Source organism: Hippichthys cyanospilos, chromosome 10 (genome assembly GCF_059441005.1).
Source record: "Hippichthys cyanospilos isolate Australia breed blue-spotted pipefish chromosome 10, RoL_Hcya_1.0, whole genome shotgun sequence".
In the NCBI taxonomy this organism is placed as follows: Eukaryota; Metazoa; Chordata; class Actinopteri; order Syngnathiformes; family Syngnathidae; genus Hippichthys; species Hippichthys cyanospilos.
Window position 1 is genome coordinate 17,220,001 of NC_142378.1, and position 22,232 is coordinate 17,242,232.

Sequence of the window (22,232 nt, forward strand, 5' to 3'; positions counted from 1 at the left end):
CAGCAGAAGCGCTGCAGTGGTGCTGCTATGCCAAACAAAAAGTAAACTGTGATATGGTAAAAGCCAGCTGTATGAGTTATCCTAAGCAACAATTCTGCATTGTTCACCCAAAAATGAACCGCATGACTTTCACATCATTCCCAAACTGATCAAAATTCAAACTGTTTCTTCCTCCAATTCACCTCGGAAATGATATTCAACATTGAAAATCCCATTTCCATTTCTACCAGCGATATCATTCCATATCGTTGAATATGTTCAGTGTCATTTCATAATATCAATATAGAGCATAAGTAATTCCACATCAATCAATGATTGATCTGAATGATGATCTTTCAACAATTCAATTTCATTCCACGTCGTTACATATTTTTTCAAATAGCATTGTTATTGCGTTGAATCAAGCTTAACACGATCGAGAGGTATCCAGAACGGATTAATGGCACTTGTATTCACTTGACTTGGTAAGGATAACTTGAGATGGAATACTCGGTCAGATGACTCGAACTCGCATCTCAAGGCACGCGAACGGGAGAGATATACGCATAAGCGATCTTAAAAGACAGCGAATAAAAAGAAAAGTTCATGGAAAAGCTGCAAAGGAACAACGGGAAGTGCAGCGCTAGCTCGTTAGCCACTCACCTTAAAATAACCGCCTTCGTAGTGCGTGTTCGGCGGACCGAATATCGCCACTTCCCAGTTGTACATGTCCGACTCGTTGACCAGAGTGATTTTGAAGCCTTCCACCGGCTCGTCCTGGAGACTCTTCATCTCCAGCATGAGTGCTTTCTGGGAACTGGCTCCAGGATTTCCATGCTGAGCCATATTCCAAACAAACTAACTAACCACTTGGACAAGTCGCGTGAAGCCGCCCCAGCGCAACGACAAAAACTAGCAGAAAACCAAACCCGCCAAAGTTCGAAAAAAGGACTCCCGGAGAAGAAAATGGCTTCAACTCTGTGTTTGAGTGAGCAAAGGTGGAGTTGCGGTGGCTTTATTGGATAAAAGGCGTCTGTGGAAAAAGACCCAGCTGAGCGCCACACTCCAGGGCACCGACACTAGCGCTTATATTTTCTCACACACTTCCGCTACGGAGTTTTCGAAGTAAAAGCTACATGGGAGGATGTTGTTTAAAATCCCATGAGATATAAACCGACTTTACACACGTGACTACTGTACGCTGTAAAGTGCGTAAGAGAGCTGGCGTCTGGCGTGGCAGCTTTGTTAAACACACGCGTCACTGCCTTATACGAAGGGAGACTCGTAATGGGGTATAAAATGCGTACAAAATTGGATTTCGTTCTTCCTCCGAATTGATGCCTTATGTATGTAGCAATGAATTACAATCCTTAGTAAGCGGAACAACATCTTCACATAACAACGCTACTATTCTCTTGTTTTGGAAGACTTAAAAGGAAGTTGTTTCCTACATTGCATGCGTTAAGTATTGTTCGCTCACAACAATAGCAAATATAAATACTGTGTAAAGAAGCCTTTCTGGTAAAATCATGGAAGTATAAGTTTGTGAAGTTCTTGCGTTTGCTAAAAATGTGAAAAAAAAAATTAAAAAGTAAAAAATAAAATATCTAACATCGTCTTAAAAACAGTTAAAACCATTTACACACCTCATTCAAATTCTATTCGGCCACTCGTTTTTATTTAGTTTTTCTTTTCTATTTTGTAACATGAAATATTAATTTTAATAGTTGTACATACACACACACACACACACACACAATATATATATATATATATATATATATATATATATATATATATATATATATATATATATATATATATATATATATATATATAAAATATGTACAGCTCATCTTATCACAGTCTGGCATTGCTGTTTGAAGTGAACATTTTGATTTTTTTTTTTTTTTTTTAACCTGAATACTACTCCATTATTCAATCGAATGTTCAGTAGGATATCCGGACGGTCTCGAGACTTAGGTGCTGCTCGCTCAACAAGCACTAACCCTGTGATAATTGTCACTTATGTATGTCAACAGAATATTTACGTTTTAACTTGAAACCCTGACTACATACCACTCATGGCTGCCGGAGATGTTGTGACCCTGTGGCCACCTCAGAAACATTTCTGGCCCTGCCCTGCAACATCCGTAAACTTCTTAGATGGGGAGCAAGCAGTAAATTATATCTTTATTGTTTAACAATTTCTCATTAGTAAAAGACGTTATAGCCGTAAGCATGATCAAAACCATGTTTATATATACCCCTTAGAAAGTACAACGGTACAACAGTAAATCATGCTTTTTTTAACAATTTTTTTTTTAACAATTTAGCTTTATGTAAAAGACATTTTATATACATGATCACGATCAAAAACGTGTTCCATTTAGCGGGGCACAGTGGCAGAATGGTTAGCAGTGGCAGATTGGTTAGCTGTTAACCAATCTGCCACCGTGCTAACCGTTAGCACATCCACCTCACAGTTCAAAGATCGTGGGTTCAATTTGGGCTCCGGCCTTCCGGTGTGAAGTTTGCATGTGCTTGCTTGGGTTTTCTCCAGGTAAGATGTTTCCTCCCATGTTTACAAAACGTGCATGGTAGCCTTGTATGTAGTATATGGGACACTTAAATTCTTCCTTAGGTGTGTTAGTGCGTGCAAATGTGCGCGCAGCGATTGGCAATCAGTTCAGCCTATGAACCTCATGCAAAAGTGGCTAAACTGATGGATGGAGGGATGTTATATCCAGAAGAAAAAAAAATCCGTCTGTTGTAGTTATTTGCTAAATAAATATTTGTCCAATAAAACATATTCAACTTAGTGTCCTCTTTTCGGATCATAGTAGATATATGTTCACAAAAATAAATCATTAAATTAACAGGTGGCACTTGACAAGTTGCGTCAAACCATTCCGGTATAGGGGAGATTTTGGGTTTTTAAAATATTGAAATTAAATAACCTTCTGAACATAGGTTTTTTTTTCCCCACTTATTTTTTTCTGAATCGGGATATTGGTTGTTTTAACATCTCGAGTACCCCCTGGAGTTCCTTCACGTACCCCTAGGGGTCCCCATACCCCCATTTGAGAACCACTGATTTAAGCAATGGGAATTGTAGATTTGTGTGACTCCATGAGGAAAACATTCACTTCTTAAAATGTGTAAAGAAAAACATTACACTAAAAACATGATGATTATGCTGCAACACTTTTACAGCCACAGTAGTTTCAAAGAAATTGATATTGGATACTTTGCCATGGCACACCTGACTGTAATGATTTCCCCTTCAATTTATATTGCAAGAAAATGTAAGTCTTGAACTTGTAAAAACAATTTCTAAAGTGAAGTGTACTGATTCAATTCTTTGACTAGCCACCTTTTTTGTACTGTAAGGAAGTAGTTTAGCTGCAAATCAGAAGAACAATCACCAGCAGATACACAGTCCCATCTTAATAGATTTTATTTTTCACTTTGAGGTTAATCTTTACAGGAATTGTAGATCATTGACATCCCCCTTTGAAATATGACGTTGTACAGCTGGAGAGTAGGGTGAAACAAGAAAGCGGTACCTTTGGAAATCTGTGGTGTGGAGCATAAACTTTCAAGCTCACGAGCCAAAAACAACCGAACCGAGAGAATTAAGACAAGCAGTCCTTCACTGATCTGTTCTTAACTGGGACATCACCCTTGCTTCCCACCTGCATTGTAATAATTTAAATCTTTCAATTATAATGCCCCCCCCCCAAAAAAAAAAAAAAAAAAAAACTTAGAATGCATCAAACCATCATGGTTCAAGTATACTTTATAAAAACAAATGGGAAAAAAAAAACGACAAAATGGAATGACAATTCGGGTATGGAAAAGAATGTAAATATAAAAGTGTACATTCCTAAATCATGCAATATACAAATTGTAATCCAATAATCAAATGATCAGAAATGTGACAATAAAGGAGAATCTCTAATAGTCATTGTCAGGAATAGGTAAACATTATTTTCTTATGACATTCTTGCAATTTATAGCTGACCACAAATGTAGTCAGACTTGTAAGGGAACATTTTTACAGAAGAGCAGACGAATAAGCGGCAGACTAATGGTTAGTCTTGAGCTTGCTACTTCATAGACTTAGGCGGAGCAGTTTGGGCTGCTGTGATGGAAATAAAAAAAAGCGACGCAGGTGCACGTAAGGACTGAGGCCGTGGTGCCTAATACTGATGAGTGTGGTGATACATTCGTAACATAGTATTAGTGCTGAATTATGGATGTTCACGTGCCACATGATGACCAAATCCCCTCATAGAAATATGCTTCCCCTTTTCTTCTGTACCATCCTGGTCAAAGGAAACTAGTGAAATCTTGAAAAGATACAAGCTTTTTATGTGGTACGTTTCCACAAAAAGGCTGGGGACCGTTAACTCATTCACCGCCAGTCCAGTAAACACATTGAACTATTCAGTCTCAACTGAAGTTGCACTTAAATCAACTATAGACAAATGCGGATGGATTCAAGTGGGATGACACACAACACTCTCAATAGGTGTACTGCTCTTTTGGTTAGTAAGGAATCTTAAAAGGGCTCAGCAGTTAACATGGGGTAACAGACACTCAGAATCGACACCGCTTTTGTGTTGGATTTTTGCATTTCCCTTGCCGCGCATCTATTATGAATGTGTGAATCTGCAATAGCTTCTAGAAAACATGATTTCTACGTAAAAGGCCCATGCAAACAAAAGTCTATCGCAATGCAAAAAAACGTCACCTCCACAAAGTAAAGACCGGCTGAGAGGTCATTGTGTGCTGCTATTTTGGTTAGCAAAAGTTCAAATGGGCTCTGAAGTTGATTAACGTCTGTATGAAAAATAGCATTTTGAAAGTTACCCGTTTCTTTGGGAAATGGGAGGTATTTATTTGTCCTTTTAAGTGGACAAAATACACATGGTCGCCAATTGAGGAAATTTGATAATCTGCTGTCACAGCGATGCAGTTAAACAAATTTGGGTCTGTTCGGTGTTGAATGGTGCTCATGTTCAAGTGTTTCTCCATTTTGGTCCGTTGGGGGAAAAGCACACAGGGCAGTAGCGATTGACTGGACATCCAAGGCCTGCGCCACATGCACGACTCACAAAAGGTTCACTAAGTTACTTCAGCAAAGGTAACAGTCCATTTTAGGTTCATCCAGAAATCTGAATGCCCAATATTCCGAACCTTAAGTGAGTAACACAAGTCGTCGGATCTACTGCAGACCTTGGGGTCAGACGACATCAAGGAGGGACTAAGAGGCCCTCTTTCATTTTATAGAGACAGCAACTTGGTTTAAAGGCTGAAACAGCAGTCGGATGTTTAGACACACACACACACACACACACACACACACAAATACGCATACACACAGAAGGCGAACAGGCGTTCAGACAAAAAAAAAAAAACAACACAATGACAAAATAGTTCAAAAACAGTAAAAACGCAATTCAACCATCAAACAGCAAAAGTCCAGTTGCCAACATTACGCCACATGACTGTCACAGATTGACAGTTGGAGGGAAAGGGGAGGAAGCAGAGGAGGAGGGACATCCAAGATCTCAGTTTGAGCGGGAAAGTGAAAAGTGCGTTGCAGGGGAAGTCGGCGAGACGACACGGCGAGTCCGTAAAACAACATCGAGTGAGTGTGCTCAAGACTGTAGCGGGCAAAAGGGCAAAGGCGAGGAAGAGGAGCAGGGCGGATAAATAAATAGGGCGCCGGCCGCAGTGTTTTTAATGTCACGGTGATGTGTTTTAGTGAGGAAGGTGGGCTATCCTGGACACCATCAGCACTGAGCGAAGGTCTGTTTGATCTCATCCAGCACGTTCCCAAGCAGCGCCGGTTCATCGCATTTGGCGTCGATGGACACTGTCTGTTCAGACTGCGGGACAAGGAGGGTTCCAAAGTGTCACTCATGAATGCTCAGCTGTTTTTATTAACACGGAAAATTTTCCGAGTGGGCGTTTTTTCCCCCCGCCATCCGATTTCTTTTTAATGTTTATGTGAATTTTGGATTTATTGAATGAAAAAGCCCACATTTTCTATTTTCATATTTTCCTTAAAGGGGAAATCAAGTCCAATATTTTCCTGATATGTTCTATGTGTCCCCACTAATTGAAAAATGACATTCATGCATTTGTTGATAATGAATTAAGCAAATTTCTGACTAGTCTCAGGGTTCAGTGATTGACCAATCAAGACTTAGCTTACAAATGTTACTTGGAAAACGCTATCCTGAGCAACTGTGATGTCATTTTCACTCAACATCAGGTGGCAAAATGGCGGCCCCTTAAAATTGGTATAAACTGGATGATTTTTCTGTTTAATTCATTCCACAAATACCCTATTACCGGTAATTTTAATGCCATGTTGTCCGAAACTGAAAACCGACACGGACTGGCAGAAATTGCACCTTTATGTGGAATGTAAAGCACAAGTCTGTTAAAATTTCGTGAACAAGAGAACAGATAACCAAAAAAAAAAAAAAAAAAAAAAAAAAAAAGGGACTAACCGCTTTACATTTGAATTTAGTCACTGAAATAAAATACAGTGATGAACAGGAAAAAACATGCATTTGAAAACTGGTCAAGGTCTAACTAATTTTACCATCGGTGTGAGGGCCAGTCCATTATTTGTGTGTTGTTTGGCGTAAACGTGAAGCATACTTTCAAATGAAACCAAAGACAAGTTTAACAATCTTGAAACGTGAATAAAAAAATAAATACAAAATAAAACTTTTCCGCTAAGACATTTTCCATGTCAAAAATGAACATCAAGCTAAAACTCAGCCACTAAATGGTTGACTTCCACATTTTCACCACCCCCAACTGGCCCTCTTTGCAAAATGTTTGTGGACAACCCTGTAATACAGTGCATTACGTTCCTTAGAATGCCATTACTAATGTTGCATATTGTATTGTATGTGTTTTCAATGCATAGTCAATTTCAATGTACTTTTCGATATGTAATAAAGATATGCACATAATAATCCCCACAACAGTGATTGTCATGGTGCTTTCAAGGATCGCTACTTGAAGGAACTACAAGGTTTAAGAAAATGTTTAATTCACTCACGGTCTTGACGAGCAGACAAACATGGTGACCCTGGATAGACCTGCTGTACATGGAGGCACAGGAGTCCACCCTCTCCACAACTGGTTGAAAACAACAAATCATTACTACGGTAAAAGTAACATCATACATTTGAATATAATTATTTGGGCTAATATACGCATACAATTTGAAGACATAAATGCTGTGTTAGGCCTTTCAATCATTTAATGATCAAATGACAAAAAGATAAATGAATTAATTTTGTGGAAAAAAAAAAGGATTTTGTCTCGATCAGAACTACACAGATGGGCTTAAATACCATTTTCATTGTTCTTTTGTGTCGAAAGTTCTACAAAGTAAAAGAATAGAAAAGAAAAAGCTTAGTCCTATTAACTTCTCATTATGATTTTCAGTGTCTGGCAGTTTTTTTGTTGGTATAAAAAGTGATTTGTTCATTGTCACCCATTAGCGTGACCAATATTCATAACAATGGGAAAGTCCAAGGATCTTAGGAAAGATTTGGCGGAGAATTGTTGGCAAAGCCTTTTGGAACCATTTTAAGCACCTGCAGATTCCAAGCTCATGCATTCAATAATTATACTCATTGCAAGCCAAAAATTATGCCTGACATCCCAATGACGGCTGTGCAAATCTCTGCCCATGACTATATACTAAAAGTCTTTGAGCATGTGTGCAAAAATACATTGGACATTAAACTTTTGTGGCTCACTCATCCACTCATCTTCTCAGACTGTAATAACATGAAATGCAGAAAGTTGTGTGTGTACCAGAGAAGTGGTGATGGAAGCAGATCCTGGCCAGAAGATGGTGGAAGGGCATGTTGATGCCTTCCAGTTTGACAGAGCTGCTCTTCAGATCCCCAGATTCCAACAGCTTTGCAAATGCATCACTAGCCAAAGGTACAACCAGAAAACAAAGAATTACAACAAATGGCTAAAGACGACTAAGCTGAAAAGAGTTTAATTTTTTCTTACAGTTTATTTAAAAAGGCCAAGACATCTGAAACAAAATGCTGAAATTCATAAGATTTCTTTACTTCTCCTTGGGGGCAGAATTTTAGTGATATAACCTTCAAATGGGGTCAATACACTCAACCCATTAGACTTCTCATGTCTACTGCTACTTTACTGTTGAGCAAAGCAAAAAAAAATATATGACAAGTGACTCTAGAACATAGCTTTGCTTGAGGATAGTATGCTTAGCCTAATGTTAACAATATAAAATGCAGGGTAGCCTAGCCTTCTTCGTATTTCTTCATTATCTTCAGCTTCGTTTCCATACTAATCCTCTTCTTACTTCTTTAACATCACTCGCAATCTTGGGACCCGTGGCTACCAACTAAAGTTTGGATTTAGCACTAAAATGCACAATAAATATGATATTGTAAGCACTCACACGAGAGTAAGTCTTTAGCATATTGGCATCTTAGTGACACCGACCAATAGTGATGCTGACCAATAGCAGACCGGCATCTTAGTGACGTATGCAGTGATGCATGTAGTGAGGTATGAGCGCGGTGCGACACACAATTATACACATGCACACTGACCGGCAAGTTTGAATTTTGTGTTATTGATGCCGCAAAGCGGGAAAAACGTCGTAAAAAGAGGATGAAAAAACTTTGTATTCCACTTTGTAACGTGAAAAAAACGTAAGCCAGGGACGCCGTAACCCGGGGTCCACTGTACATCTGTATCCTACTGCCCCCAATTGGCAAAAGCACACGCACTAAAAAGAGCCCCACAGTCACAATTGACTATGATTGATCCCTATACAGATGGTAATGTGTCCTCACCTGTAGCATGGAGTGGTGATCAAGTAGGAGGTACAAGTAAAGTGCAGTTTGAAGTCCAGTTTCTCATGAGTTGAGGAGTCTTCATTCTGTTCCAAAATAATAGCTTAATGTACAAGAATCTATTTGGATGATACATTTCCTGTGCATGTTTTCTTACCTTGACAATGAAAGTGAGCGTTCCCTTCAGTTTTTGTGGCATCACTATGCTCTGCACGGTGAACACAAAGCGCGCTTCATTGGACACCCCTGCGAGACAGGAGACCAGTTTGTTCATTTCAGTGAGGCATCTTAAATCTAACCTCTACACAGTTGCAACATGCATTTGGGTAACATTTTATTTCTCAAAATGAGCTAATTTCACACTGATTCAGTAAAAGCTCACAGATTGTATCACAAGCAGAAAACACTTGGCACGCTTGCCGGAAAGCAACTGACCAGGCGGGAGCTGAAATGGGACGGTGAGGCTGTCGTGCGCACCCGCGCCCTCCGGCCTTTGCAGCTTCGAGTTGAGAGAGTCCAACACGTTGAACTCCATTGATTTCAGGAAGCTATCGCATTTGTTTTCAAAGATGACGGACACCACCACCTGGCTGCCATCTTGCAGGTTGCCTTGGATGTCATACACCTGAGTACAAAGGGAAATTGAACACGGGAGATTCCTGATGACTTACTTCATTAAAAATAATTACAGTCCAACCTCCAAAGTCAAACCTCCATGTTCAACATGGAAGGTTGCGCTACATAATTTGTCGCAGACAACATCAACCACACACGGCTCTTTCCGTGAAAGCAATACGAGAACAAGGCAGCAAGGACACAAAGAATCGGAGAAAAGGAAGCAGTTCTGTGGCGCAGGGAGGCTGATAGATGCAGAAAAAAACAAAACAAAAAAAAACAGAAACACATCTAGTAGAGCAGTCGTAATAAGGTTCTGCCCTTCACACAACTTTGACGAGTACCTGATCTGCATCTTCCATCATCTTAAAAGAGAGGGAAATTTGACAATGAGACTTAGAGAGCTACAGCTGTCTCATAAGACTTGGACATTGATCAAGCATTTAATCTGATATGTTGCAAAACAGTTAACCCCTATTCAGAAGTGTCCTGATTCCTGATTACTCACCATCTTGATGTAAGTGTTTTCTGCGAGGAGGCAGTAATTGGACATGGGCTGAAATGAAAGAGAGGGGCTCAGGTTAGGATCAGACATTCTCTGTAAATCAACATGATAAGACGACTGGATCTAAGTAGCCAATGCATAACAAGCTTTGGAGGTTCCAAAGTAGCTTTAAATCAGATAATAGTTGATCGTATGCTTTAAACTTATGTAAAACGACACCCTTCAGAAGTCGCCCTGTCTTGTTGACCTCAAAGCGTTGACTAAGTGAAAGCGATCAATTTTCAGATCTTTGATTCAAAGACCTGAAAAATAAGACCACTTCCCACTTTTACATGAGTTTCTTACATTAATCCATTGTGAGTGTGTGGGGGAGGTAGATAAGCGCTAACTGAACCTTTAGCCCCCCCAAAAAAAAGTACAGTATCCATGGGTTATTTACAGGCCTATTTTTAATTGATCTGAAAGGCCCTTTCTGTTGAGTCAGAATTGCTAAATGCGTGCCCAGTTATTAAAACGTGCGGCATCGGAGGACAAAAGGTATTGTGAAATAATTAGAATAACCATAGAACACTAATAAAAATATAAATCATAATTTGAAAATGAGCTGAAAATGTTAAAATTAAGCAGCTGATTTCTACAATATAGAGGAGGATTTCGGTTATAGGTTATACAGATATTATAATGTGTTCTAATAGGTATGTAACCAACAATTTTTTGATGATTGATAACTGTAAATATTTTGTCAATTAATCATATTTCAAACAATTTCCATGCCTTTATTCAAAAACAGACACATTATTATCGAAAATATACATGAATTACAATTTTGTTGCTGGTTTGGTCTGTGAAGTCAGAAAATAGCCCAAAATGTTTCACTGTTTTTCAAAGTGAAAGAAAATGTTTTACTTCAATACAAAAAGGTATACTTCAGTCTGCTTTAATTTAAATTGGTTAACATTTACTGTTCTGAAGGTGAAATTAAAAAAAAAAAAGAAAGTACAATTTTAATTATATTACATAGAAAAACAATTAAAAAATAAATCAAATAATCAATGCTGGGGGGGTGCTGTAAGTCGGTGAACATTGTATCGTTAATGTGCCACATGCAGCACTTTCCTGTGTGCGCAGAACACAGTATGTCCACTTTCTGTTCAATGGGAGGTGAGGACGTCATCTCACTTACTGGTAGAGGTTCTTCTTCATCCACTGTGCCATTCTGTACCGTACCCTCCCCACCTCCATCACTGTGATGGTGATGGTGCTTCTTCTTTTTCTTCTTGTCCTTCTCCTCCTTCTCTTTTTTCAGCTTCTTTTTCTTGTGTTTGGATGACTTCTTAAAATTGTGAAGCCGCGAGAGAAAGAAAACCCATTAAAGGACATCACAGCAGACACCATCTTGGTGGTACTCTCTTTTTTTTTTCTTTTCTTCCAAGAAAGGATGACATCATAGATGGTGACTCACCGACTCCTCCGTCTCCACATCCTTGGGTTCGTCTGGATCAGAATTTAGCATCGTGCCAGAAGCTGTCACGGGCACTGGGGCTGCTTCTACTGATACTGTTGCTTCTGCCTATAAACATGCAAACATCATTTAGCAAATGGTCCACAACATACGTTGCTTACCAATTCTGTGTCAACAGAAGGAAAGTTAGGGAGTTCTTCAAAGCAAAGAAAGGGATCAGCCACAACGAGTTTTCAGATATAACTAGTAAAATAAGAGCCAAAATGAACCACCAAGAAACAGCAGTGTTTAGTAGTGTAATTGCGTGAACATGTACAATACAACTGGTTGTCTTTCCTGATCAGCAGGCTTGAGTTAAGTTGTTATTCTTGCGAGACGACGACCAAGAAAAATCCTGAAGAGTACATTTGAAAGCATGCACTCATGAGGTAGTGTCGAGGTGAGAACAGTTAGCTCATAATTAATTTTGAAATATTTCCTTTTTCGTGGTTACTTTAAAGTGCCTTGTGGTGATTCCTGGATGTGCACACGTAAAGAGGACTTAGAAAAGAAAGGAGGGGGGAGAAAAGTCTGATCTGACAGCTACTGGCATTATCATTTTAGACGAAGTGCCTCATTGTCATGGATATGCCTGCGGAGACCTTGTCAGATATATTCAAGCCAGAGAAGATTAATATTGTCAGATTATTATTTTCTCAGTTCCAACTTGTATGTTGTCTTGTGTGTAATCAAAAGTGCTTCATTTTTCATGATCTTGAAGTCTTTGAGAGAACTTTGAGAATTGTCAAAGAAGCCCCGACACCTCTCGATGTAGGAATGCTGGCAGCAATATTGAAAAAGAAAAACCAAACTATTCTTCCATCTATTTTTAAATTACAGTAGTGGCCCAATAGATAGATGAAAAAGTATGGAGTGGCATCAAGAACTTGTTGAACTTTAAATGAAAAAAAAAGCGCTTTCATTGCCTTCACTGAGCAACAATAACAACATCCACAAACGTGTGAAGAACCACTTTCATGGAATATTAAGAAAGCAGAAGAAGACTTAAGACTATAACATACAGCACAGTCATTCATGCTCACAAACAGGAAGGCTGGTGAATGAGGTGGGAATGTGTTGTGCGACCTGTGGAAGAGAGATGTTGACGTATGGACGATGAAAACGCACACGCACACGACGACATTGTGGAGTTATGGGAAGGCGTGCGAGTACATCAAAGCAATGAGGGGGAAGACAGAGGGGTGTGACTCAACCTGGGTGTTAGAGGGCACTGGAGCATTTGAGAGCCAGAAATCCAGATCTGAAACCTAGAAGGGCAAGGAAGGGAGAGGAGGGCGAGGAGGTGAGAGGGGGGAGGGCCAAACATACTGTGTAGCTTACTACAGCTGATCAACACAAAGGATACATGTTATTTTCTTCGATAAAAAACTGATTTGTTGACACAGATTTTCAGAGCTGACTGAAAAGTTCCAAAATAATAGCTTAAAATTTATCAAGAGACTTTCAAAGGACCAGAGAACACTTATGATACACTTCAAAGAAACGCAAAATAGTTTCCCTAAATGACATACCTCCGCTGTAGTGGAAGTGAGAGGAGCCACCACCTCGCTGGGTACTTCTGATTGAACGACAGGCTCTTCTGACGGATTGCCGAGAAGATCCACCCCCTTTTCTTCATGTTTGTGTTTTTTCTTCTTCTTCTCTTCTTTGCTCTTCTGGCAGATAGAAATGAAAGATATGGTACATTAAACCATCTGAAAAATGAAAGACATTGATAATTGAATTTAGAAAGTGACATAATCGTGACCCTCACCTTTCTATCCCGGTCTTTATCTTTTTTCTTCTCCTTTTTCTCTTTGCTGCTCCTCTTCTTGGCTTCCTGCGAGGTGCTTTCGGCATCACCGTCCGGGCTTTTCAGAATTTCTGTCGGACGGTGAGACCTGACTGGTAGCTTCTCGCTGTCTGCAAGAGGCCTAGATATAAAATGAATAGGTATTAATATTCCCTTAGTCTTTTTACGACTCCTAAAACACAGTCCATTAGATCCGTCTTAAGTAGATCTATGAAGCTCAATTGTTCTGGCCTAGGGTTGGGCGTGACTAGGTTTATACAGGGGGGAAAAAGCATTACGAGGAGCACTCTGTTTATAATGTTCTGATGCTGGCTTTCACTAACAGATTATCTAAATTAAAATGACTGTCACTCCTGCATACTGTATTTGTATTCAATATTCATGAATGGCTTTTTTACTGAGGAAACAATCCTCATCTATTCAAAGAAAAGCTCACCTTAATTTTTTTATTTTTGCTCTACCAGATACACATCAAGACACCACAATATGGTATTAAATGCCAATTAATAGGAAGGTAATACACTAATGTCAAGGGGATGATGTTGAAGTGATACATGTCAACAGAGACAAGCTTCATATGATAGAAGGAGCTAACGTTTGCCTGGGCAGCTACTGGAAGTAACTGATTTTTGGCCAGGCACACATATCCACAGACTTGCTCTGCATAGTTTTGAAATCATCATCCGTAAGCCATTTTTTGTCTTTACGCAGCAGGGCTCGATTCCGATCAAATCTAATGAAAAATGCATACCATTGTAAAAAGAGAACCCCTCGTAGGCTTTGTTGAAATAATTTCATATGTATTAGAGTTGTTTTTTCTTCAAACTCAAATAGCATTCAAAATGGTCCAGCTAAAGCTTGAGCTATCACTAATGAATATGCACATGCACTTGTTAACTCCACCATGGCGAAGCTCACTTATCAACAGACTAACTAGAGTTTGGCTGCATACAAATCTATTGAGATAGGGTTGGACAAGACCAATCCTCCAGAGCTGCTAACTTCCATATATTTGATGGTCCCCTTCTATAGCACACCTGATTTGAATGATCAAGATCATTATCAGGCTTCTGTAGAGCTTGCTAATGAGTGGATTATTTGAATCAGGTTTGTAGGAGAACGACATCAAAAACATTCAAGATAGCTGTTCTCCAGGATCGGAGTTCCCTACCCCTGTATTGAGAGATAGGCATCTGAAAATCGAGGGCAGATTCCTACAGGTGTAACCAGGCTTTTTATTTATTCCGGAATTAAACCGGAATGAAAGCCTGAAAATGTCAGCAGCATCCAGTTAGTGATTTGATATGCAGTATTTCTTCTTTGAGAGTTTTCTAAGAAATCTGTCATCTAATACAATAATGAATAGCCCAGGTCAAATGATACATTCAGTCATTACATGTAAAAAAAAAAATGCTACAAATTAGTGAGAAAAGCTATGTTAGTAATCCAGCTAATTGGAAAGATAGAAAAGGAAAAAAGATGAAGTCAGAGCGGCAGGTTACATGGCTGAGGTGCTACTCACCTGCGCCCAGCCATTTCCACCAAGCTACCCGCACAAAGTGGGCAGTAATGGGTGTGTGTATGCATAGAAGAGAGGAAGCAAAAAGTTGTAAGAATCAGTGGGGAGGGGCGGGGCGTAAAGGCCATGTCACATCGGCTGTGACGCCGTGGACAGGAAGCCCAAGACACTAAAATGGAATGATCAGGACACTCATATTCAATTAAAGAAATGAATAAAGTCAAGCTATGTGTGGCCTGAGCAAGGCCAGCGACAGTGTCAACTCACTTGTCCAAGTCGATGTCCAGGGCTTTGTGAGGGTCATTAGGATCTTTGTCATCCTCATCACTGGGTAAGGCATTCTGGAGGTGGATCAATGCAAAGAGGATTAAATTAATGACTGATAATTTTCCACTTGTCTTAAAAGGGGCGGCTTGCAAATATCTGCTACTTAAAAAAAAATGGGTTCCTGTACTTATTTCCCACACAACAGTTTTGTGCCATCCTTATATATATATGAACTGGGCACCTATGACAATTGGCAAACGTCAATATCACCTCACAACAATTGGCAAACGCCAATATTACCTCACTACTAAACACTTTATATTGTTGTTTATTTATATCGTTTGTTGACTCGTTGTGATGTCCTAAATAACTATTATGTTACAACGGCCTGCATGCTACAAGTACTGGTTCCAAATTCCTTGTGTTTTATCTTGCTTAGCCAAATAAAGCCAATTCTGATGAATGCGATTATAATTAAACATACAAGATAAAAAATCATGTGAAAAAGGCTAATAAAGCCACCATCGTAAACAAAATCCCGGACCTAGCTCCTGCACTTGTTCAAACAGCGACATTGTTACCTCTGGCATTTCCTCTGTAACAATGTCGACCATGTGCGCCGGTGTGATGTCTTCCTCGCTCTCTGGGCCGGAGTCATGTTTCTTCCCTCGTCCACTACGCTTCTCTTTCTTTTTCTTCTTCTCTTTCTTTTTCTTGTCGGCTCTCTCCTTCTGCCGACGCTCCTCCTCCAGCTTCAAGTACTGGTCGGACATAGGCAGGCCTAAAGGTGGTGGATTTCCAAAAAAAATTTAGTCCTCAAATTCGGGGGGGGGGGGGGGGGGGGTCCTTATTATTATATTATTCCCACTTATGCATGCACAAAACATGGCTGCAACCTAGGGCAGAAACTATCAAGTATTTTAACAATCAATTGTCATATCGCTTAATCAAGTAAATGAATACTAATAGATTTTCCATCATTCAATAACAATGCGATGCGTCCACTGCATGCACCTTTGAAAGATGAGGTCTAGCACGATGAAAGAGTGTAGGAACGTAAAATGCGATGCCAACAAACAATGCACAATGTTATCGCTATGCTAATTGTTACCAGTGACACGAACTAATATTTGAACAGAGTGGTGTAACACTGAGACATAATACAAGGATGTTTTACCTGGTACTTTAAGAGGTACACTCAAATCAATCTGAACAACTGGAATGTGCTCCACTCCAGGGGTGTCCTGGTACACCTGCGAGGGGTTAAAAGACAATTTTGTAACATTGATCAAAATGTCTTCAGCTTCTGGTAGGCATACACCAAAAATGATCTGTTAAGTGGTACAAAAAGATAGTGTTGGAACACTATAACGACTAAAAAATACCTTCTGAGAGGATGGTGAGGCCTTGATGTAAAAAGGGTTATTTGCTTGCTCTTGTTTCCTGGCTTCCCTTCTCTGCAGGTAAAAACAACAACAAAAAAAGACATGTAATTTGGTTGTTTTAATAAGCAAGATGGGGAAGCAACTAAATATCAAACATTTGTATATGATGCTAGCGAAAGGTCGATAAAACCGAGGCGCTTTGAACGTACCCTCGCCAGCTCCTTTTCATCCACTTCTGTGTGTCTAGGCCGGGAATGTTTGGGCTCCTCCTTTGCAAAAATAGCCTTGGGTTGCTCATCCTCAGACTCGCTCTCAGATGGAGGCTCATTGATCCAGGCGTCCAGGTCCAGACTAAACACACACACATGAGAAGAGAGAGATAAATGATCTCCTCTCTCACACCGCTATTTGTTGTCATTTTGTATATTTCTATAGTGCAAGGTGGTGGGTATAGAAGTGATCACATTCATTCTAAGACAATTTAAACAGTACAGAGCCATCCATAATAATTGGAACAATGGTTAAGCTGTGTTACTTGACGTAAAAAGGCATCAATTTTTTTCCCTAAACAATATAGGCACTCACCCTTCAGGGACAGGCACTTTTTTCTGTGCCTTGGGGGCTACAGGGTTGAGTTCTCCGGCAAACAGTGCAATAACTTCTTCTGCTACCTCTACTTCCTTCTGCTGCAGTTTCTGGATGTATTTCACCAATTGCAGGATGCAAGACGCCTGTAGAGTGTAGATGACATAAAAAGATAGACTGTCACCAATTGGCTGCCATTTGAACAATTACCGATTTGAGAGACACTTCTACCATCATCTTACCCTCTCCTGCACCTCCAGGTTGGCGCTCTGGACAAAAAGTGGCAGGCGGTCTATCATTAGCTGGCTGGTTTCTTGCACAACTGTGCTGTCGGCATTATCCTTTTGGCTTTGTAGCACGGTGGCGAACAGCTTGGCGGCGTTCTGCACATACACGGCCTGAATGTGTCCCGGCAAAGTGGCCACCTTTGGCCGCAGCATGGCTTCTAGTGTCTGCAATGGGTTCTCCAGGTGTCTGAAGACAATGACTCAAGTTATTATTTGCATTGCGAATTACAGTAAATAAGTTAATCTTGCAGTGAAATAAGAAATATCAATGTTTTACAAGAATAAAGTTTCAAGGGAGAATTGGCATAATATTACAAGGATAGTTTTCACACATCGAAGTTTGGTGAAATATCTGTTCTTTGCAATTGATTCATTCTCGAGGGAGTGCTCAAAAATCATGTGGTAATCAGAAGGCCTATTTCTATTACTGGATTTTCCGGAGGATAAGCCGCACTGGACTATAAGTCGCAGGTAATAACATGGGATCTTTACGCAACAAAATGGTATATAACGTTTATAGTTTTTTTAATCATTTAATTTTTTGTAATTGTCTACCAACAGCAACCTCCTCTCTTAGAAGACTGAACATGCCTGCATCTTAGTCCCAACATATAAAAAATGGATGGATGGATGGATGGAGATCTGTTAAATAGCAGTTCAAAATCAAAATCAATATTTCAATAGCATTTTTTTTTGTCCAGCTTTGTTTGGTAGTTTATTTTAGTGAACATAATAAATTCTACATAATTCATATACAATCATAAAAACTTAAATAAAATCACTTATACTGTGTACTGTACATAAAATTTACATATCACATTTACCCCAAATTGTATACATTCTCTTACTAAATTTGGACATAATTTATTTTTATTTTTTTAAATGCGGTAGTTACTGCTTGGTAAATGTGTCTATCTTGTTTGGGTCATTTTACTATTTGTTTAGCGATATTACTGCAAAAAAGCTGAGCGCTATTGGGCACTCTTGCACTCCACTATCAGTGGGGGAAAGGATGTACTGAGTGGAAGGTTTGTTTATGATGGCGGCGCGAGCATTGGTATCTCAGAAAATGTGCTAAATACAAACATAACATACAGCAACTCTGTTCGTGTCTCTGAGGGTTCGTAAATCGAATGTTCATATGTAGACGAGAATCTGTAGTTTACAAGTAGCTATACAGTTGTAATTTTACAAGAGTAAGGTTGTAATTTCAGAGAGCAAGAATAAAGTTGTAGTTCTTATTTTATCTATTTTTTCTGTTTCAGTGTGGGTTTGACACTACATATGAAGTCCACAATTATATTGCCACCCTCTGTATTTATGTTCCAAAATTAATGTGAAACCATGTGACAGTGTGTGTGAAGCATGTGATCTTTCACTTATGTCAAAAGAGAACGTGACATACTCTGAGAACTCGCCGCAGATCCAGGATGCTGCATACAAAACTTCACAGATGCCGTTTCTCTGCATGTTCCCAGTCAAAAGATGGGCGTTGTCCAGCAGGGTGGCCATCTGGGCCACGGCAAATACTCGGATGGCCTTAACTCGGATAGCAACATCCAGCATCTGAGAAGCAATGAGGTGACCATGTCTCGTGCCTTCTAATCGGGTCAGCTCGACAAGGATACTGATGTACCTGTAAAAGCATACGGGGAAAAAAAAAACAAAGCTGAAAATCATATCAAAAATCAAACACGTAGGCAACTGCATGGATGCAAACTGACCACTCAAAGTTGGTGATGTACTGGTAGTTGCTCTGGCTGCAGATATCAATGATCTTTGTGAGCAGTTCATCCCTGTATGTGGTTCCCTCCGCTTTGTCCACATGTAGCATCAGTTTCTTCACAATTTCCATCAAGTTCTTTTTGGAGACCTGCAGAGGAATACAGCTTGAAAAACTTTGTAAGGACGCAACAATAAATGGTTTGATTGATAACTAAACAAATACAAATCAACTATTATTTTACTTTTTATTTCAAAATTGTCCAATTGTCGAAATTTGAGCTTCTTAACAATAATTAATCTATTATTTCTTTTGCTTTTCATTTTGGGAAACTATGATCAACATTTTTTTTCTATTATGGTTCATGTTATGGATCAAACCAATAACTGAATTATAAATAATTAATGTTTTTGTATTTTCTCCATAGTCAATCTGACATATCTTAAAACTGTTTTATTCTCACGTTTAACTAAACGTGCCCAAATGTCACCATTGATCATACATGAGTTTGGTTGGAGTTGCTACTTGACGCAAAGTACTACATCACGGAAATCCTGAAAATTGGACAAAGATTTCCACAGAAATTTAGATTGTTGTGATAGAGATTAGGGGTGTCACGAGTAGTCTACGTTTATGAAAATTAGCCAGCGGTGATTTAGTATTGTATATATGCTTGAATATATTTTTAATTTACAAGTTATTTGCTCATTTCAGTCCGAGCGCGTTGTTTCTTCTATCGGGAAGTCCCACAGAAAGTTTTGCCCCTTTTTACCTCTCCACAAAAGACCTAGACATGCTTGGCGCGGGGCAGACTGTATCAGTTTCTGACAGTATAATAACCTTGAGCAAAAATATCACGGTATTGACATTACAGTTCCAAAATATATCATCCCAAAATATTTTTTCCTAAATAGCCATTTTTCCACGTTAAAAAAAAATTTATAAATGAAAGGTCTGTCCCCGCTGTGCGCTCAGCTTGGCACACATGTTATGAATGTGTCACAAAGCCAGCCATCAGAGCAAACAAAAGTGCACTCACTGATTGTATGTTACCTGGCCGACCGGAGGTAAAAAAAAAAAAAAAAAAGTGGTAAAAACGTACGTCTGAGAGCTAGATTAAAGCTAACATCACTTCCCTCGCTAATGTCTGGTCATTGGTGACCAAGTTGATGAGTGGCGACTTCGGATTACACAATACAAGAAACAATGTCAAGTTACTCATGGAATCATAGCTATGCAAGTGGAATACCGGAAAACACTACTCTGTGACTCTGGTTAAACAAAGGACAGACGACTGTGCATTTACATGTACTTAACCTTTGCAGGCCATGAGTTTTTTGTTTTTTTTAATATACTTTTATATCACTATTTGAAAAGAGAGAAATGCCTTCTGTGTAAATCACATGTGTCAAAGTCCCGGAGCGCAAGGTTTTCCATGATGATTAAAATGCGGTCTTAAAACTCAGCAGGCTCTGTTCAGAAAAGCTAACTCACAAAGCGAGGCTGCTGCCGCGGCAGAAGAGCTTGCTAAATCAGCACAGCCATTTACTGAGTGAGATTTTATCAAAAGCTTTATGATTAGTTTGTGACACAGTTTGTCCAAAAGGCAACTTTTTTATTTATTTATTTTTTTAAACGTGAGCCTGAGCAGAAAACATCGTTGCTGACCATGTCCATCAATGACAGCACAGACACTTCTGATATTGCCCAGTTATCAATTTTCATCTATTGAATGGACTCCAGCCAGAACGCGACAGTGGCGTTTTTAGCATTACGTTCCATGCATGGCACAACTATAGGACATGATGCGTATGGGGGTGTCAAGCTCCCAACCCCGGGAACAGGGGGAACCAAAACACAGTCATTCATGTATGATAGGCAAAGACCAAAGGTGATTCTGTCAGGTAGGTTATATGGACAATATTTGAGTACCCCTGTGAAAAATTTACCCACTGAAGTTGAAGCCCCCCTGAATATGAATAAATTAGACATTTTTTTTTTCCAATTATGTTTTAAAAGCATTTACTGTGACTGATAGAAAATTACTGATTTCTCTATTTTTTTTAAACTACCCTACTTTTGCAATTTCCCTGAGGAAATATACTCATTATGCCTTGAATAATATCGCCCCGTTCAAGTAATGTGCATGTAATGGGAATTTTTATATAAAGGAAGTTTGTCTGTTGAAAATTAAAAATTACTGACTGAGAAATAAGGAAATATTGCTTTATCCATTCCCATCTAATCATGTAGTAATATACAGAATTTAAGTTTCCAGTAGGTGAAATTAGGTCCACTAGAGCAGGGGTTCTCACACTTTTTGGAATCAGAGGCCCCTCTTAGAAAGCAAATTTCCCAAAAAACAACCTTGAAGCCAAACATAAGTGCCCTTTTTATTCAGCAACAGATTCAATTTGACCACAAGTATATGTTACTTTTTAGCGATACTGAAGTTTAGAAAAGAAATATCGCAGATTGCACTACTTCTTATACCAAATGGAGTCAGCTTACCTCTAAATAGTTGCTGCCAATTATTTTGTCAAAATAACAAATTATTTCACGGATGCCATGCAGTCAGGCCATAGACACAGGACTTTGAGGACCACTGCACTAGAGTGTGTGCGATCTTTATAAAAATTTTTTTAATGATCTTGCCCTTGGCTTGTAGTTAATTTTTTTCAGTTGGCCCACCTGTCCATTTGACTTTGACACCCCTGGTAAATATTGCTTGGAGCAATTTTGCTACACTGGCGCTTAAAGGGTTAAACTCGATTATACTACTGAACTGGTACCTATCGACAAATTTATTCTTACAGTTTTACCCGAAAGTTGTGAATGTTCAACAGTATGAATTCGTTATTCATGGTTATCCTAAATAATGCAGCAAGCTATTAATTAGCATTTGCACTTTCAAAAGATAGAATGCACTTTTATTTGAATCTTTTGAATATTTTTTATTTTGTTTTTGTGTATTGAATGAAAATACAAAAGTTTTTAATTTACGTGTGTATATTTAAATATAGTATATTGTCTTTGAGGGGAAGTAGAGTGCTTATGAGGTTATTTGGAACATGCATCAAAAGCTTCAGCTAATTTCAAGCAAAAAAAATGTCCTGATTAGATTTTTGAAGCTATTGGCATGCTACTTACTGTTATTTGTTGGTT

General features: G+C 39.1%; 2 protein-coding genes across 8 annotated transcripts in view; both read right to left on the bottom strand.

The window, feature by feature from the left end:
• Window positions 1–1,117, bottom strand: part of LOC148417361 (ubiquitin-conjugating enzyme E2 R2-like) — an 11,113-nt gene extending 9,996 nt beyond the window's left edge. For both annotated transcript variants that reach the window (XM_088426158.1, XM_088426157.1), the window contains exon 1: window positions 643–1,117. In XM_088426158.1, the coding sequence (XP_088282284.1) occupies window positions 643–825 (183 nt within the window). In that variant the 5' untranslated portion in view covers window positions 826–1,117. The remainder of the gene's footprint in view (window positions 1–642) is intronic.
• Window positions 1,118–3,421: 2,304 nt separating this feature from the next.
• Window positions 3,422–22,232, bottom strand: part of ap3d1 (adaptor related protein complex 3 subunit delta 1) — a 30,154-nt gene continuing 11,343 nt past the window's right edge. Inside the window, exons 13-35 of one of the 6 annotated variants that reach the window (XM_088424973.1) lie at window positions 19,069–19,217; window positions 18,750–18,980; window positions 17,300–17,531; window positions 17,058–17,203; window positions 16,682–16,823; window positions 16,473–16,544; window positions 16,265–16,340; window positions 15,669–15,868; window positions 15,088–15,161; window positions 14,824–14,847; window positions 13,263–13,422; window positions 13,021–13,161; window positions 12,703–12,756; window positions 11,450–11,557; window positions 11,171–11,320; window positions 9,991–10,038; window positions 9,827–9,847; window positions 9,303–9,492; window positions 9,025–9,113; window positions 8,868–8,953; window positions 7,840–7,961; window positions 7,073–7,152; window positions 3,422–5,879 (exon numbers count right to left, since the gene is read on the bottom strand). In XM_088424973.1, coding sequence (XP_088281099.1) covers window positions 5,784–5,879; window positions 7,073–7,152; window positions 7,840–7,961; window positions 8,868–8,953; window positions 9,025–9,113; window positions 9,303–9,492; window positions 9,827–9,847; window positions 9,991–10,038; window positions 11,171–11,320; window positions 11,450–11,557; window positions 12,703–12,756; window positions 13,021–13,161; window positions 13,263–13,422; window positions 14,824–14,847; window positions 15,088–15,161; window positions 15,669–15,868; window positions 16,265–16,340; window positions 16,473–16,544; window positions 16,682–16,823; window positions 17,058–17,203; window positions 17,300–17,531; window positions 18,750–18,980; window positions 19,069–19,217 — 2,691 coding nt within the window. In that variant the 3' untranslated portion in view covers window positions 3,422–5,783. Of the gene's footprint in view, window positions 5,880–7,072; window positions 7,153–7,839; window positions 7,962–8,867; window positions 8,954–9,024; window positions 9,114–9,302; window positions 9,493–9,826; window positions 9,848–9,990; window positions 10,039–11,170; window positions 11,321–11,449; window positions 11,558–12,702; window positions 12,757–13,020; window positions 13,165–13,262; window positions 13,423–14,823; window positions 14,848–15,087; window positions 15,162–15,668; window positions 15,869–16,264; window positions 16,341–16,472; window positions 16,545–16,681; window positions 16,824–17,057; window positions 17,204–17,299; window positions 17,532–18,749; window positions 18,981–19,068; window positions 19,218–22,232 lie in introns of all 6 variants that reach the window. The other 5 variants (XM_088424972.1, XM_088424975.1, XM_088424976.1 and 2 more) reach the window with 5 other exon arrangements.